The following is a 15,579-nucleotide window of genomic DNA, read 5'->3' on the forward strand; positions in this document are numbered from 1 at the left end:
AACTCAATTTTCTCCCATGGGAAACCATTGACTGTTTTTCTGTGAAATTTCTTCTAAGTGTTGATTTTGCAAACTACAAATATTCTTTAAAAATCGTACCAACATTCGGCTGAGCCCCAGGGGGCCTATTACTGCCTTGATGTTGTTGAACATGTATATATTAGCGGCCGGCCCTGGTGGTTGTAGGCCCATGTTTGTATTGAGTTTTTATGTGCAATAAAGGTTTTTGAAAAGAAAAAAAAAAAAAATAATCGTACCAACTGTGAAAACGTAATTACTTACCTGTTTTAGATAGCTGTCCCAGTACTGAGCCTAGGAGCTCAGCACTGGATTACAAAAGTAACGAGAAAAAACTTTACCCGTAACTCGAATTTTCTTCCATAGGAAACCATTGACTGCTTTTCTGTGAAATTTCTTCTAAGTGTCGACTTTGCAAACTTATAAATATTCCTTAAAAATCGCCTGTATAACTTAAACGCAGTTTCTCAACTGCTTACAGGTGATACACTAGTGCTGGATCTAGGATCCAACACTGACCTAGAAAAAGTAACCATAACCCCACTTACCTGCTATGTGAATTTCCTTCCATAGGATAACATTGGTAATTTGATCAGAAAAAGTTTCCAAGTGTCAACTTCGCTTAAAAATCACAACAGTGGGGGAGGAGCCTAGCGCTTGACCAAGATGGCCGCGTGAGCCTTGAGCTCCCGCGACCCTCGCGCCCTCCTGCAATCATCCTGTCCTAAATCCTGATTTTCATGCACGGAATCCTGCAGATGAGTCACAGCTGGGGCGATTGACGTTGTCCGGGCTAAGATCGCCCACCGGGGACCGAAGTTGTGCATGGCGGAAGACTGCGGCCTACCTCCGAAGGATGCCAGGGGCTTGCGTTGGCAGGATGCCCGGCCACTAATTGAACAACAGCGGCCTTGGGAGGTGTGAACTGGCGGACGGGTGCCGCTGCACTTTCACTTTCGCTTTCTCGCCCTTGGCTTGCTCTGGGTTGGGAGTGCTTTGTGCCGATCCCCTGTTAACTGGAAGACCTCCACTCGACCCTGGTTGGCTGCTGAAGCCCTAGTTGACCCTGTTTCCTCTGGCTGAGTGAGGGACGTCTTTTTGCTACTGACCGCCCTGCCGTTCGAGATGTCGACCAAATCGGATGCAGACAAGCCGAAGTCTAAGACTACCAGGCGGGGAGGCTATATCCAATCCAACAACATGGATCGCTATGCCCAGCAGAAGGGGTCGCCTGGTGGATCGGGACAGTCGCTGGAAGCACAGAAGTCCGACTCATCCCCAGCCTCGGAGTTATCATTGCAGGATATCAAGGGGGCGATAGATGGGATGCAATCTTCGATTGGGCGACAGTTCGAGACCCTGGCACACAAGGTGGACATGATTTTGGTTGATGTCAACTTGATTCGCGCGGACCTGGGCAAAACCAATGAGCGGGTCAAGTCCCTGGACCTCAAGACTACTGGCCTCGCGGACGATGTCTCGGAACTCCAGGCTGAGGTTCGTAAGTTACGAACCGCGAATGACCTCTCCGCCCGCCGGCTTGAAGACTTTGAAGGTCGGGCCCGGCGCAACAATGTGCGCCTTATTGGGGTCCCGGAAACTTCGGAGGAGCTCTCCGTGGATTTACTCGTTGAGGACTTGGTGGTGAATCATCTTGCGCCTAAGGGCCTCGGCAGGTTCTTTGCGGTTGAGCGGGCTCACCGAGTGCCTGGCGGACGGCCTAAGGTGGGAGCCCCCCCGCGGCCGATTGTCGCCCGGATCTTCAATTTTCGGGATCGAGACGCTATCCTGCAAGCATCGAGGGTGACAGGCCCGGTGCCTTTTTAGAATGCCTCTGTGAGCTTTTATCCTGACTTCACCCAGATGGTGCAGAAACAGAGGCAGAGTTTCCTGGGGTGAAGCGGCGGCTTAGGGAGATGGACCTGAAGTATGCCATGCTTTTCCCCGCCAGGCTACGTGTGGTGTATGAGGTTCGGACTTTCTTCTTCGAATCACCGGACATGGCAGGGGACTGGTTGGATGCGCTCCCTCGGCGACAGCCCGGCTGGGACCGCGTGGATGAAGCGGAAGGCGACCGGGATGGACAAAAGTGATACCTCCGGTATCGGTCTGTTTTGACTCAGCCCCGGACAGTGACTCGCATCTACTGCAGTAATGGGAGGGCGGCGGGGGGGAAGATAGGAGCTCTTTCCTCCCTTGGGGTACTTTTTGTAGATTTGTTTTTGATAGGGCGACAGGCACACTGCAAGTTGGGGGGGCTTTGTAAGCTGACGCAGGGGTGCAGGGAGGGGGGGGATTCGGGATGTTGGGGTTGTTGTTGGGGGGGGGGTTTCTTGCAAGGCGTAGCAACTGTTGTCGTTATTGTCCGATCGGGGTTCTCCGGGGGGGGTGGAGGTCTCTTTGTGTTTGGGGATGGGGGATAGGGGCTTAAACATAATTAGCTGGAATGTTAATGGCTTAGGGGATCGTATTAAACGGGGGATAGTCCTGCAATTCTTGAAACGGACCTCCCCAGATGTGGTCCTCCTGCAGGAGACCCACCTTATAGGGAATACATGTTATGCACTTAACAGAAAGGGTTATAAATTCATTGCTCACTCGGGGTTCTCCTCGGGCTCCAGGGGTGCGGGCATACTTGTTAGAGCTTCCCTACCATTTGAGGTTGACTCCACCATCGCTGACGACAGGGAGCGATTTGTGGCTGTGGCGGGGAGGTGGGAGGGTAGAACGTTGGTATTGGTTTCTGTTTATGTCCCCCCTGCCCTGCAGGCCTCCACGTTTGCTGATCTGGGCAAGGCCTTGTTGGAACTCCCCGAAGGGCTGCTAGTAGTGGGAGGAGACTTCAATGCGGTTGGATCTGGAATGCTCGATAGGTACCCGCCCAGGGACACCGGGGGTGCTCAGAAGTGGCTTCCCGACTTTATAGATACTTTTGGTCTGGTAGACTGTTGGAGGCTACGGCACCCCACTCAGAGACAATATACCTTTCATTCCGGGGCCCACGGGAGTCTCTCTCGGATTGATTACTTGCTCACTCTGGCTGCGCACGCCTCATTGGTATCTGAGGCTAGGCACATGGCGCGGGGCATATCTGATCATTCGCCGGTGTGGGCCCGTCTGGATGTTGGCCGGGTGGTGGGGAGCAGGGTGGCTCCCATTAACCCCTGGTACTTTCGTGACCCCAAGCTGCGCAGTGCGTTGCTGAAGACAGTTGATCACTATTTTCAAGATAATCAGGGTTCAGTTGAATCTGCGGTGTCCTTGTGGGAAGCTTTTAAGACTGTCTTGAGAGGGGAGGCCCTTTCCTTGGTAGTGGCCGCCAAGCGGCGGAGATACGCCGAGGTGACGCAAGTAGAGGACGAGATAGCGGCTTTAGAAGCGGCCTTGGAAGAGGATGTTGCACCGGTCACACTGCATAATTTGAGCTTGAAGCAATTGGAATATAGGGATCTGGTGACGAACGCTGCCAAGACCCTCAATAGGGAGCAGCAGGGTCGATTGTACGATGTTGGTGATAAGGCCGGGAAATTGCTGGCGTGGTTGGACAAAAAAGAGCGTGTTAATCGAGTGGTGCCGGAGTTGTCGATGGATAGGGGGGAGGTTGTCACTGACCCCGACGGTATAGTTCAGTGTTTCTCGGACTATTTTCGTACGGTATACACCTCGGTTTCGGATAGGCCGACTGAGGACTCGTGTGACCTCCTGCGTGATATCGCTCTGCCCTGCCTTTCTGCCATTGATAGGGATGACCTCGATGGAGACATAACTGTAGACGAAGTGGCGTGTGCTATCCATGCGTTGCGCTCCGGTAAGGCCTCGGGCCCAAATGGTTTGCCGATTGAGCTGTATAAGCTTAGTCCGGATAAGTTGGCTCCTCACCTGCGCGCCATGTTCGTGGAGGCGCGGGTGACTGGGTTTCTTCCGCTCGATCAACGGCTGGCGACGATTGTGGTAATACATAAAGACGGTAAGCCCCGGGACAAGTGTGGCTCCTATCGGCCGATATCACTTCTCAACGCCGAGCCGAAAATCCTTGCTAAGATCCTTGCTAACCGCCTGGTCCGGGTACTTGGCGACTTGATCCACCCGGATCAGTCGGGCTTTATCCCGCACCGTAACACTGCACTGAATCTTAGACGCCTTCATGGAGTGATTGCTAGGACGGGCACGATGCGAGAGCCGGCTATTGTGGCGTCCCTCGATGCCACGATGGCCTTCGATACGGTGGAGTGGGCATACCTGTGGGCTGTGCTAGCCAAGTTCGGCTTTGGGCCTGGATTTGTAGGCTGGGTGAGGTTGCTCTATGAGGGGCCTCTTGCTAGCGTCGTGGTGAACGGGCGGGCGTCGACACCGTTCGAGCTCGGGAGAGGCACCCGGCAGGGCTGTCCCCTGTCGCCGTTGTTGTTCGCCCTTGCCCTTGAGCCGTTGGCGGCGTGGATACGATGGCACCCGGATATACGTGGGATTCGTTGGTCGCCTGACCACGAAGACCGTATTTCACTCTACGCCGACGATATTCTGCTATACCTCGCCTCGCCTAAGAAATCTCTGATAGTGGTTTGTGACATCTTGACTTCTTTTGGTAGGAACTCTGGTCTTGTCATCAATTGGGGGAAGTCATACTTGTATGTCCTGTGTGGGGATGTCCCGCCTGTCCCGCGCAACTGCTCGATCCAGATAGCCCGGCAGGGCTTTTTGTATTTGGGGATCTATATTTCCACCGACCCCATTTTACGATACGAGAAGAACTTGCTCCCTCCCTTGGCACGTCTGCGACGGGACGTGGCGGGCTGGCGGCGGTTGCCGCTTTCCCCCCTTGGCCGTGCCGCCCTGTTTAAAATGATGTCTCTTCCCCGTTTCCTCTATGCCCTGCAGAATACCCTTGACTTGGTCCCGGCCAGTTATTTCTGTGAGGTCGAAAGCCACCAGCGCGCGCTATTGTGGGAAGGGCGTCCGCGCATAGCGATTGCTAAGTTGACGCTTCCGTGGTATGACGGGGGTATCGCGCTTCCAGACATTCGATGTTATTATTGGGCCACTCAGTTGAGCGCGATTAACCATGGTGTATATGGTCCGGCGCTGAGCCCCGGCTACGCCATGGACCGATGGTTGCTGCGTGGGGGTAATTACCACAGAGCGTTGTACTCGAAGTCGTCGGACTTAACCCTTACGGGGCCCACCAGGGTGGCCGTGCATGTATGGAAGGTGGCGACGGATTCACTGGGCTGGAAGGGTAAGCTTACCCTTGCCACCCCTCTGTTTGACTCCGATATTCTGGGAAAGCTTTGGCATACAAAAGGGTTTGAGAAATGGGACTTGATCGGTATATCCAGGGTTGGAGACCTTTTGGTTAAGGGTAGGGTAAAGTCATTCGAGGAGCTGCAGAAGGAATATGAGCTAGGGAGTACGGAGTTCTTCCGATACGCTCAAGTGTGCCACGCCTTGCGGTCAGTCCTTGTAGAAGGGGAGAAGGTGCCCGAGTCCTCTCCGTTAGAGGACCGGATCCTGGATGGCCATATGCCAGAGAGTACGATCTCGCTCATTTATAAGAAACTAATTAATGTTCGGGCGGATCTTCTTCTAGGGTTGCGCGATCATTGGACCAGGGACGGCCTCGAACTAGATGATGAGGACTGGCAGTATGCAGTTTCTTCTCCCAAAGAGGTTGCGATCCCCGCGCGCCTGCGGCTGGTGCAGCTTAAAATACTTCATAGGGTCTACGTGACGGGGCCCAGGCTGGTCCATATGGGTTTCTCCGAGGAGGGCTTATGTAAGAGAGGCTGTGGTATGGTGGGCACCTTCCTACATATTATTTGGGAATGCGGTGCGATTATGAAGTTTTAGAAGCGAATCCACGATGTGATGGGGGAGGTGACGGGCATCGTCATGCAGCCGGAGGCGCGGTGCTGTCTCCTGAATGTTTGGGGTCCTACTGACCACGACGAGGCACAGACTCAGTGGGTGACCCTAGGGAACATGGTAGCCAAGCGCGACATCGCTCGCCTGTGGGGCTCACCTAGGCCTCCTACATTGACAGCGTGGATGGAAAACATGGATTGGAGCATGTTTAGGGAGAAGACAGTGTACTGTGCTCGAGGGCGCCCTCGGAAATGGCACTCTGTATGGGGGCGATGGAACCAGTACAGAGGGGGCATATGCCTGCCCCCAGACCCGGACCCGCCTGAGGAGCAGCTCTCCCCTTAGCTTTCTTTCCGGCTTTGTACTCCTTGCTGGTATGTGTTTGTCTTCTTGAGTCTCTGACTTCCCCTCCTTTCCCTTATTATAGACCTGTGTCTGATGGACGAAATGGGGCTCGCGCCCCCCGATGGGAACCCTTTTTTGTGCTTTCAGTACTTATCGCCTTGCTTGTGTTCAGGTTTGGGTTTGGGTTTATTTAAAATAGAACCTTTGATTCTTCTGTCTGTGTAATGTGGACACTCGCATGTGTTGTGTTTCTAAAGCTGCCGTACCTCCGGGTTGTCGGCTGAATAGCTGTGTCACTGATTTAAAAGAATAAAGGTTTTTAAAAAATAAAAAATAAATCACAACAGTAACTAAAAAGTATTTATTCACTTGTTTCCAAGAACTGTCCTAGGACTGAATCGTGGATCCAGTCCTGGAGTTAGAAAAGTAATCAACTGCATATAACTTAAAATTCCCTTTGAGCTCAATGTATTATTGTGTTTGAAATTGTGTTGCCTAGTGCAACAAACTGTAACTTTTGCATTCCAAGTCAATTGTCTTTTGCAAAGTATATGACTAAAGCATCTCATTCTGAGAAAGTATATTTTGATACCTATTGTTGGTTCTAAAATAAAACAACCATATATTTTTTTATACAAACCATTGGCCTAGAGTTCAGTTCTTGAGTGTGTGAGACCATTTGCTGACTGAGTGTGTACAACAAATGCTTTACACTGTCCTCCGATACTGCCTTACTTCTCGACCAAGCTACCACTTTAGAGAGTAAAGTTATATCTAATTTTAGCCTCTGCCAAACCTCTGGGGACTGTGGACTCTATACACACTGTACCTATTTGGGAACAGTATATATAGAGCCACTTTCCTACAGTGACAGTGCCCAATTCTACCTCAAAATATCCTCTGTCTGGCATACAGTAACTCTAAGGTACCTACCCAAACTAAGGCCAACAGATTTCCTCTTGTTCGACAACCGATCCAAACAAGCACAGATTCAAGTCTATCTATTCAACATTGACCTAGGTGGGTTCACTCCCACATAACTAAATTGCTGAAATAGGTTCACTAAAATTCACTTGACACAGGCATCCTCTCCAAAGAAAACCTAGCCAATAAGACCAGGACAGCATGATATCAGCTCTCCCTCATGAGAAAGTTGAATTCCATCCTTCTGGAGATCGATTTGAGAACTAAAGGGAAAGATCAACTCCTGTCCCATCTGAATGCCCTGACTCCACACTGACACCCCTCAAGACAGCTTAATATCCAGGGGCCGTCAATGCAGGTTAACGCGTTGGGATGTTGATAGACGAGGGAATAGGATTTATTTAATTTTCTTAATTTTCCCTATTCCGTTGTCTGTCAGCCCTCCCCCCCCCCCCCACTGCGCTTACCTGTACTGACCACCGCTGTTAATATCATTAAGGATTCTGACAAGATCACCCCAGTACTGAAGAAACTAGATTGGCTGCCCTTGGAGTTTGCATATTTTGTTGAAGACCAGCTGCATCCCCTACAAGGATATATAATTTATGCTCCTACATACCTAGCCAAGAAACAACCACCTGAGGTAGATAGTATCATACCAGGAGTCAGGATATCGCCAAGCTGAGGACTAGGACGTGCAAGAAAGTAAAATCAAAAGGCATGCCATCTCCTTCTATGTGTGCACCAAGGATCTAGAACATCTCCATCAATATCTAATCTAATACAACCCTTCCGTAGTTCAGGAAGAAACTGAAGGCCCCTCTCTTGAGGGAGCAGTATTGCCGTACATAATAGGAACGAACGTGTTACCCACCCCTTGTAAATAATCTTGAATCGTACCTTGGGCTCTTGCCTGTTGTTTAGCACTCCAAAGCCTCCCATGTGGGTTGTGCTATACAAGTACCAGTATATACATGCATACATACATAACGGGCACATTATTAGAGGTCACTTTCAACTGCGTGATCTCTTGACACATAACAGATTTGTATTGTTACCGAAATGAGCATAGACTCATGTCATCAACCTCACTAGGACAAACGACTGAATACATCAGCGGCCTTTGAATCTTTTACCATGGGGTCTAACACAGCGGGTGCCCGTGGACAGTCAGCCACCAGCCATCACTTAATGCAACAATTTTGACAACTTAAAAATTCTGTACCTGAAAATGTGTTTGCAGTCTGCCTATGAACAGCTTCATGCAGACAGCATATTATACAATACTACACAGAGTTGGCTTTGTGTCATATTGCTCATGATAGAGTACTTTCTTGTCAATTTTGGATCTCTGCTCCTTATTGGATGGCTTCATTCCCTATTCTGCGTCAGTCCTGTCCCAAGATCATAGCTAGTTAGCCCTTGCTTTTGATTGGATAAGGCTACTGACATCCTGGAACTATTATTAATATTTTTACTTTCATTTATTTTTTAGCACTTCATGAGAGTGCATGTGTTGCTCCTTTTCTTTAGCAGGCACTCATGCTCTTTCCCTTGTTCCCCTCTCCTTTATATGCTGTTCCACTGCACTTTTCCTGTGCCTCTTCATTTGTTTCCACCCCCTCTTGTTAGTGTTTTCTCACTCCCCTGCCGTCCCTTGCCCGTTTCATGGTGATAGCAGCTATTGACTTTGTCAGTGCCAGATACTATTAAAATGTGTTGGCACTGGCAAAGCTAATGGCAGCGCCTGCGGTGTTAAAAGTATAGAAAACTTTGTTTTCTGTACCTTCAAGGTCACCACATCATTGCCTCCTTGGTGGCCATGTTGAAAGTATAGAAAACATTGCATTCTTTTCTTGCAAAATGGCCACTACTTCATGTGATACCGCGAGACAATGCAACACGTGTAGCCTCACACAGCAACCATCTTGAGTGAAAACAATGTTCTCTACCCTTCTAACATAGCTGGTCGACAATATTAGCTTTTGGCTCTGGCAAAGTCAAAGGCGTCACCTGCAGAGCTTTGGCATTGCCAGTGCTGCTTTTAATCCTCCTTTCAGAAAAGCATCAAGTGGAGATCTTGTGGTTCTAGTAGATTTGTTACTGTATTACGTTAAACAACCTGTGGATTTTTGTTTAAATATCTTTCTATCCAATTATTCATGCACAAGCCAACAGTGTGCCATCTGAATACAATCACATGGATAATGTTTCGGAATATACAAGTTAAACATCATGTATATTAAATATCCATACAATACATACAACAAATAAGGGCATATCAGACCCGATCCATACGTTAGTTATCAGTACAAATATTTCTGCATTAGAGTGTACTTAGGGTAGTCAGCACGGGCATCCTTGGTTATTAGATAGTCACGACTTCTAGATTTAGTAGCAGTTTATTTATTTTTCAGGCCTTGCCTCTGAGAATATCCTTAGGACACAGAAGTCATGCAATTGACACAGACTAATGGGGTCTTCATACCTAGACTTACTTCTGCCGATTTGGCCTCCTGAATTGAACACTGTACCCCAAATTTGCTCTTCAGAAGAAAGCTCGCTACTTCAGTTGTGACACCCTAAATGAGCACACAAGGTGATGCTACTCCAGAAGTTTGATATGTCAAGTTGCCATTCCTTTTTCTTCACCTCATGCCCCACACTCACCCTGTTTGTGAAATTATTTTTGAATCTTTGAAGCATTTGTATGAGTAACCCCCAAAGACCCGCTTCCTAGATTGGTGACCCCCAGGACCCCCGCTCTCATCTGGCATAATTCCTCAGGATGTCTTTAGCCACAGCATACTAGTACACAATTGAGTGCATTAACAGTAAGTTGCCACCCAACTCATGTGCTGCTCCTCCAGGTCTTATAAATCATGGTTCAACTTTTCGATTCACTCCTGACGAGCTTACTTCAGAAGAGACATTTGTGTCATATGTTGATGCCATACAGACTAGCTCATCCACATTGTCCTTTATACATTTCTTGAGTATGCACCCTACTTATCTCTTCATTTTTTCATTGGTGTTAAGTTTACTAATGTTTCCAGCTTTACCCATGTCTCAGTGGGTAACTCTAACCATCCTTGTCAGGTCCAATGCAAGAGACTGAGAGGCATTAAGGTTGTGCGCATATATTTACCATTATGTGGTTTAGTTACTCCCTCTGGTCAGGACTCCCCTAGCTATTTCGGGGTGTGCCTTCATGCCCTGTGGACATTGAGCAGCAGAGGGTATCCTGCGGACTTTAGGTAATGTTCGGCTCTGTTACTCTCTCCCACTAGAACGGCATAGCTGTACTTTAGTCATAAGTGTCAGCAACAAATGACTGGATTTCCATAAAATTGCAGTTTTCTTGGTGCTTAGTACAAAGACAACAGTTCTCCTATGCCTTGCCTACCATTTCTCCCCATCTCCTCCACCACTCTTTTTGTCTCCAACGTTTTCTTCTGTATGTGTAGTTACAGCTGGTGTGGTCTATCCCTAAGTTAAACTGTGGACCAACCGTGATCCCCCATGACTGCACGTTCATAAAGAAAAGGGAAACTAAAATACCAGTGATATTTTTTCAATGAAATGTCGTGTTACATCTGGCTGCTTGACATGATTAAAGAGAGGCGATGGAAGGGCATCGTGGTTCCTAGGCTACTGCTATTTTTATGGCCTTTGTTGCAGACTGTCGTGTAAATGCTAATTTTGTGTTTTTTGTTTTCTCCTTCGCTTTTGCTTAGGGGCCAAGCGTGTGCTGGAACTGGACGGATTCTTTGGGGACAAGGGAAAGGCACACTTCCGCAACACCATTGGGCACAGTGCTGACTTCTCACTACGCGATGCTCTCTGGGTCTGCTCCAACCTTTTCAGTGATGTAAAGTTAAAGATGAGCCACAAACGCCTGATGCTATTTACCAATCAGGACCACCCCCATGCCTCCGATCCTGTCAAGGCAAAGGTAGCTCGCACCAAGGCCAATGAGTTGCGGGAGACAGGTGAGAGTTGGACACACTCCTCAGGTAATATTCACCTCTGAGGATAAGGAGGAAGCAGGGGCATGCAAGAGCTAGGCGAGAGTTTACACCCACACTTTGTACACTGAAAATGTATGTATATCCAGGAAAGAACAGGGGACATTAATCACAAAACTAATTACGAACATCCAGGGAATCCTATTGAGGCAGATACTGCAGTGCGATTCTTCACGAACACAGACACGCCTGCACACATGTGATCCATTACCAGTGGATGATGAGTGTAACCTGCAGTGCACACACTAATGCTTTTTCATGCATATCCTGGAGAACACAGGGAGGCAGCTGAGAAGCTGCACTTTGTATATCCAGGAGAGCAAAGAAGGAGCATACAAGGACCAGAAGAAGCAAGAGGAGAACCCGCCCTTTGCGGATACACATGGCTGCGCATCATACATGATTTGTTCCGTGTAACCTTGTGAATATTACTCTTTAACAGAACTTCATAAAAGAATCACTTGGTAGGGGGGGGGGGAGAGTAATTTGGTGAGAACTTTCCAGAGACTTAAAATAACCTATTTGCATGCATTGATGTGCAAATTCAAAGGAGGCAGAGCTAGGTATCACCACAATGTCACTTCTGCACATGTTTTGGCTCCAATTGTGGAAGCTGCAACTGCGTCCTCTGGCGTACAGTTAGACTCTTCCCACATTAAGCTTTTTGGGGTTGAACGCGTATCTAATGGTGAGAGGAATTTGGAGGGTGCGTGTTTCCAATCGGCCAGGAAGAAGAACAAGCATTGGCATAGCCAATAGATCTCGCCTTTGGGACCTTATAAGTGTTTAGCCATGCAACAGTTGATGCTGTTTCACCAAGGATATTGTGCTGCATAACTAAATACTTATAAGGTCCTAAAAGCGAGACCTATTGGCTATGCCAATGCTTGTTCAATATTATATACAAGTCATAGTTGCTGCTTATTTATCTAGTGCAACTAACAACCATTGACAAAGCCAGTAGTCCCGACCTGTTGTAGGTATGATGTTACTTGTTATATCAGGTTCAAATGAAGGATTCTTCTTATGAATGAAGTAAATCCAATGGAAAACAAGTAGAAGTAGTTTTGAAGGTTTATTCAAGATAAAGCGATGACACCACTGGAGTGCGTCCTTCCTCTCCGAAGTCCAAACGGAATCTGTTAGGTGAGACCGTTCATACTTCAGGAAGGAGGTTGAACGCACGGGAGTGCTTGTTTAATAAATGCTTATTTAAATCATAATCACACAGCATGCGCGCTTAACAGCAACTGTGCGCATGCAACCAACAGAATGTTACTACAGACACGAGCTCATGATGAGAATGAAAGCTCCTGAACATAGAATGCAGCACGTGAACATAAATAAAGTGTAATCATGTCAAACTAGAAATGTATACAACATATTACATAGATATCTGGATGTAATGACAGAAACAGCAAAATACAAGTCAGGCGGCACACTATGCTGAGCACAGAATTTTATCTTAGGTGTTTTAAACCACGCCCTTAATTACATTGGCCGTGCCCCTTTGAGAGACCACCTAGTTTTTTCATCCCACTTAAAGCTCTGGTTGACGTCCTGTCACTAGTCTTGAACATTTAGTTGTGTGTCCTGGCGTTGCTGTGTCTCGTACTATTTGTCTGTTTCCTTGGACTGGAGCAAAGAAAAAGAAAGCTGGACTGCTACGAGTGGGATATATAGGGCTTGGGTCTCTATGGTTGATCAGGTGACTATGATGGAGTCATGGGGAATGCAGTGTTTTGAAAGTTTTAATTTGATTGGATGCAGTTTTTGTTTGAAGATAAAGACGCATAAGCCTGTCCCAAATAGAATTGAAAATTCTTGTTGGTAAAGCTGGAAAATGTTAAATGTCTTTCTGTCTTTGGGAGACGTATGGACTACAGGTAGGGGCTAAAAAACAGTCGCTAACTACACAATCTACTACCGGCGTCGTCTGCAACTCCAACTACAATTGGAACGGATGGCTTTGGGTGAGGTGCGCGCTCGCAACGACGTGTTATGTCAGAGGGGTGGGCTGGAGTCGTGTCTGGACTCTGCGTTGGAGGTTGACGGGGGCGAGCGTGTGGGCTTATGCGCAGGGTAAGCGCTCGTCGCCGAGGCGGGAAAGCCATCAACCGTCAGCTGTGCTTAGGAAGCACGAGGGGTCGATCCCCACTAAATCCACTGATCCTGGCCGACCAGTGTTCACGCAGTGCCGTCGCTCCTGCCGCAGTCCCTTTTCTTAGGGCCCGGCCCCCCGCCCGCACTGGAGGTCAATGAACAACCCGCATTGCACGGTGAGCACCGCCGGTAGAAGGAGAGAATTGCCCTGAGGGTGGGGCGGGGCAGTTTGACATGTGTGAGGGTAGTGCTTGTGTGAATATCTCTGGGGCGTGAGTGTAAGCCCTCGTGTGGTGGGGAAGTGTAAGAATCAGTGGACGTGGTAAGTGTGACGTTCTTAGGTGGGTGGCAATGATAGATCTGCGGTGAGGTGTATTCTTTTATTGACCCGTAGAAGGCTCAAATGATCTTGGCGGCAACAGTGCTGTGATGGGGTTAGCTATCGTAGTGGGAGGACTGGTGATGAATAGGGGTTGTTTAAGTACCTTGGTTCTTGCTGGGGCGGATTGATGGCCTAGTGAGGTCTGTGAGTTCTCGTGGTATACATTGAGTGGGCGAGGCCTCCTGCGTTTTAAGGGCTGCGATGAAAGTTTGCTGGGCAAGTGTAGTGTGCTTTCCTCGTAAGAGCACTCAAATGAGGGATAATTAGGACCTGTGAGTTCAAATGCAGTGATGGGACCTGTGAGGACGGTGCTTTGGGAGACTTTTATGGTGTGTGAGGATATGGGCTCACTGTGACGTCCCATAGGGAAAAGTTTAGTCTGAATTTATTTGGTTGGGTAGTGTGGACTGTGGGAAGTCAAAATGGTCTGTGGGGCAGTGTGTTTTCCTAGTTTCAGGGCCATGAGGGCTCACTTCTGCGTTACCACCTGTGATCTTGAGGGGACTGTGCAAAGGTCAGTGTTCCGGAGAGCATCATAGCTTGATGCCCTCAATTGGAGTCGGGTTCAGCCTGAGGACATCTGGATAAGTGATAAGAACATCTGGGGTTTTCGTGAAGTCCATGACGTGGGTCATTGTCACGGCTTGTAGGGTAATATTGGTGCAATTAGCCCCTCGGGGGCTCATGTCACACCCGTCTGTTTCCCCTTTGTAGTTATACTTGGTCCAGCTAATCATAAATGTAAAACCGTTAGAGTGGTCATAGCATGTTCCGGGGAACTGTCTATTTAAGATAAACATTAAAAATGTCCGTTTTTAAACATGTTTTCTGAAATAAGGACTAAAACTGCCATTCCTTTTCTTAGTAAAATATATTTAGACAAAAAGTTAATGTTGAAAAAAATGATTCCCAGGGCTTCTTGTATTAATAAGGAAGCCAGGTTCTACTTTCAGATGTCTGGTTACTAAACTTCCTCTTATTGGTGGTACCGCCTCCGTCTAGTTCTTGGCCCCTGGTGATCTGAGTTGTTTGCCCATTCTACCATTTTGCTGACCCACGTGGCGTCATTTCATGCTCGCGACCGAATGTCGTCTTTTGGGACCTTTGCTTTGTTTGCTGGGCTCTCCAGGTGTGCCGTTGACCTGAAAGGGTACTTATGACTCGCTGTAATAGCTTGCGTACTATCGGTGCTTTTGTGTTCTTTGCATTTCTTGTCTACAGAAATTATTGTAGAAACGCACCAGTCAGTGCACTGTGCGCGCGTGGCAGCGGTTTACAGTATTGCGCACAGCCCAGCTCGAGAAAATGTGTGCGTGTTCAAGGAAAGCGCGTCCACGAGTAGCGATCGGTGTGCATGCCCGCGGGCAGTGCTTGAAATGAAGGAAATAGAAGGGCAACTGCTTGTTTCTGAGAAGTGCTGGGTCTCTCCAATTAATTAGAAGTGCAGGTACTCCCACTCTCAAAAGAAAAAAAAGGTCATGATCACAGCATACCGACAGGCGCCCCACGCTGCGGACCTATAATTAACTCAGCAGGTCTTCCGTAGAGGAGCACTCAACGCGCAAATGCTGTTCATGTGAAGCGCGTTCACAGACAGCAATCACAAATCACAACACTCTGCGCGTGCCCCAGTCTGTCTCCCTTGAGAGGCATCTCGGCGACAGTAGGTCTCGAGAGCGAGACCTAAAAAACTGATCTGCTTATAAAGGTACTGTCATGCAGGACCAAAAGGCTACTTTTGTGGTTGGGGTAAGAAAACTGGGCTCAGCTACTGCTAGGGGCATAATATTTATATCAGTAGCTTGAATGGCTTCATCAGTGCCTGTTGTGAGGCACACCCTGTATGAGGCCATATCCAGCACCCTCTAGAACCTTCATCCCATTAGCTAGTGATGGGAAAATAAGTGGAAGTGTGAGTTT

General features: G+C 48.3%; 1 protein-coding gene across 11 annotated transcripts in view; it reads left to right on the forward strand.

Moving 5' to 3' along the window:
* The window catches only part of XRCC6 (X-ray repair cross complementing 6), a 144,215-nt gene that overhangs the window by 43,922 nt on the left and 84,714 nt on the right, over positions 1 to 15,579 (forward strand). For 6 of the 11 annotated variants that reach the window (XM_085601222.1, XM_085601223.1, XM_085601224.1 and 3 more), the window contains exon 5: positions 10,884 to 11,138. In XM_085601222.1, the coding sequence (XP_085457348.1) occupies positions 10,884 to 11,138 (255 nt within the window). Of the gene's footprint in view, positions 1 to 10,883; positions 11,163 to 15,579 lie in introns of all 11 variants that reach the window. The other 5 variants (XM_085601217.1, XM_085601218.1, XM_085601220.1 and 2 more) reach the window with 1 other exon arrangement.

The sequence above is a fragment of the Triturus cristatus genome, chromosome 4_2 (assembly GCF_964204655.1).
Source record: "Triturus cristatus chromosome 4_2, aTriCri1.1, whole genome shotgun sequence".
Lineage (NCBI taxonomy): Eukaryota > Metazoa > Chordata > Amphibia > Caudata > Salamandridae > Triturus > Triturus cristatus.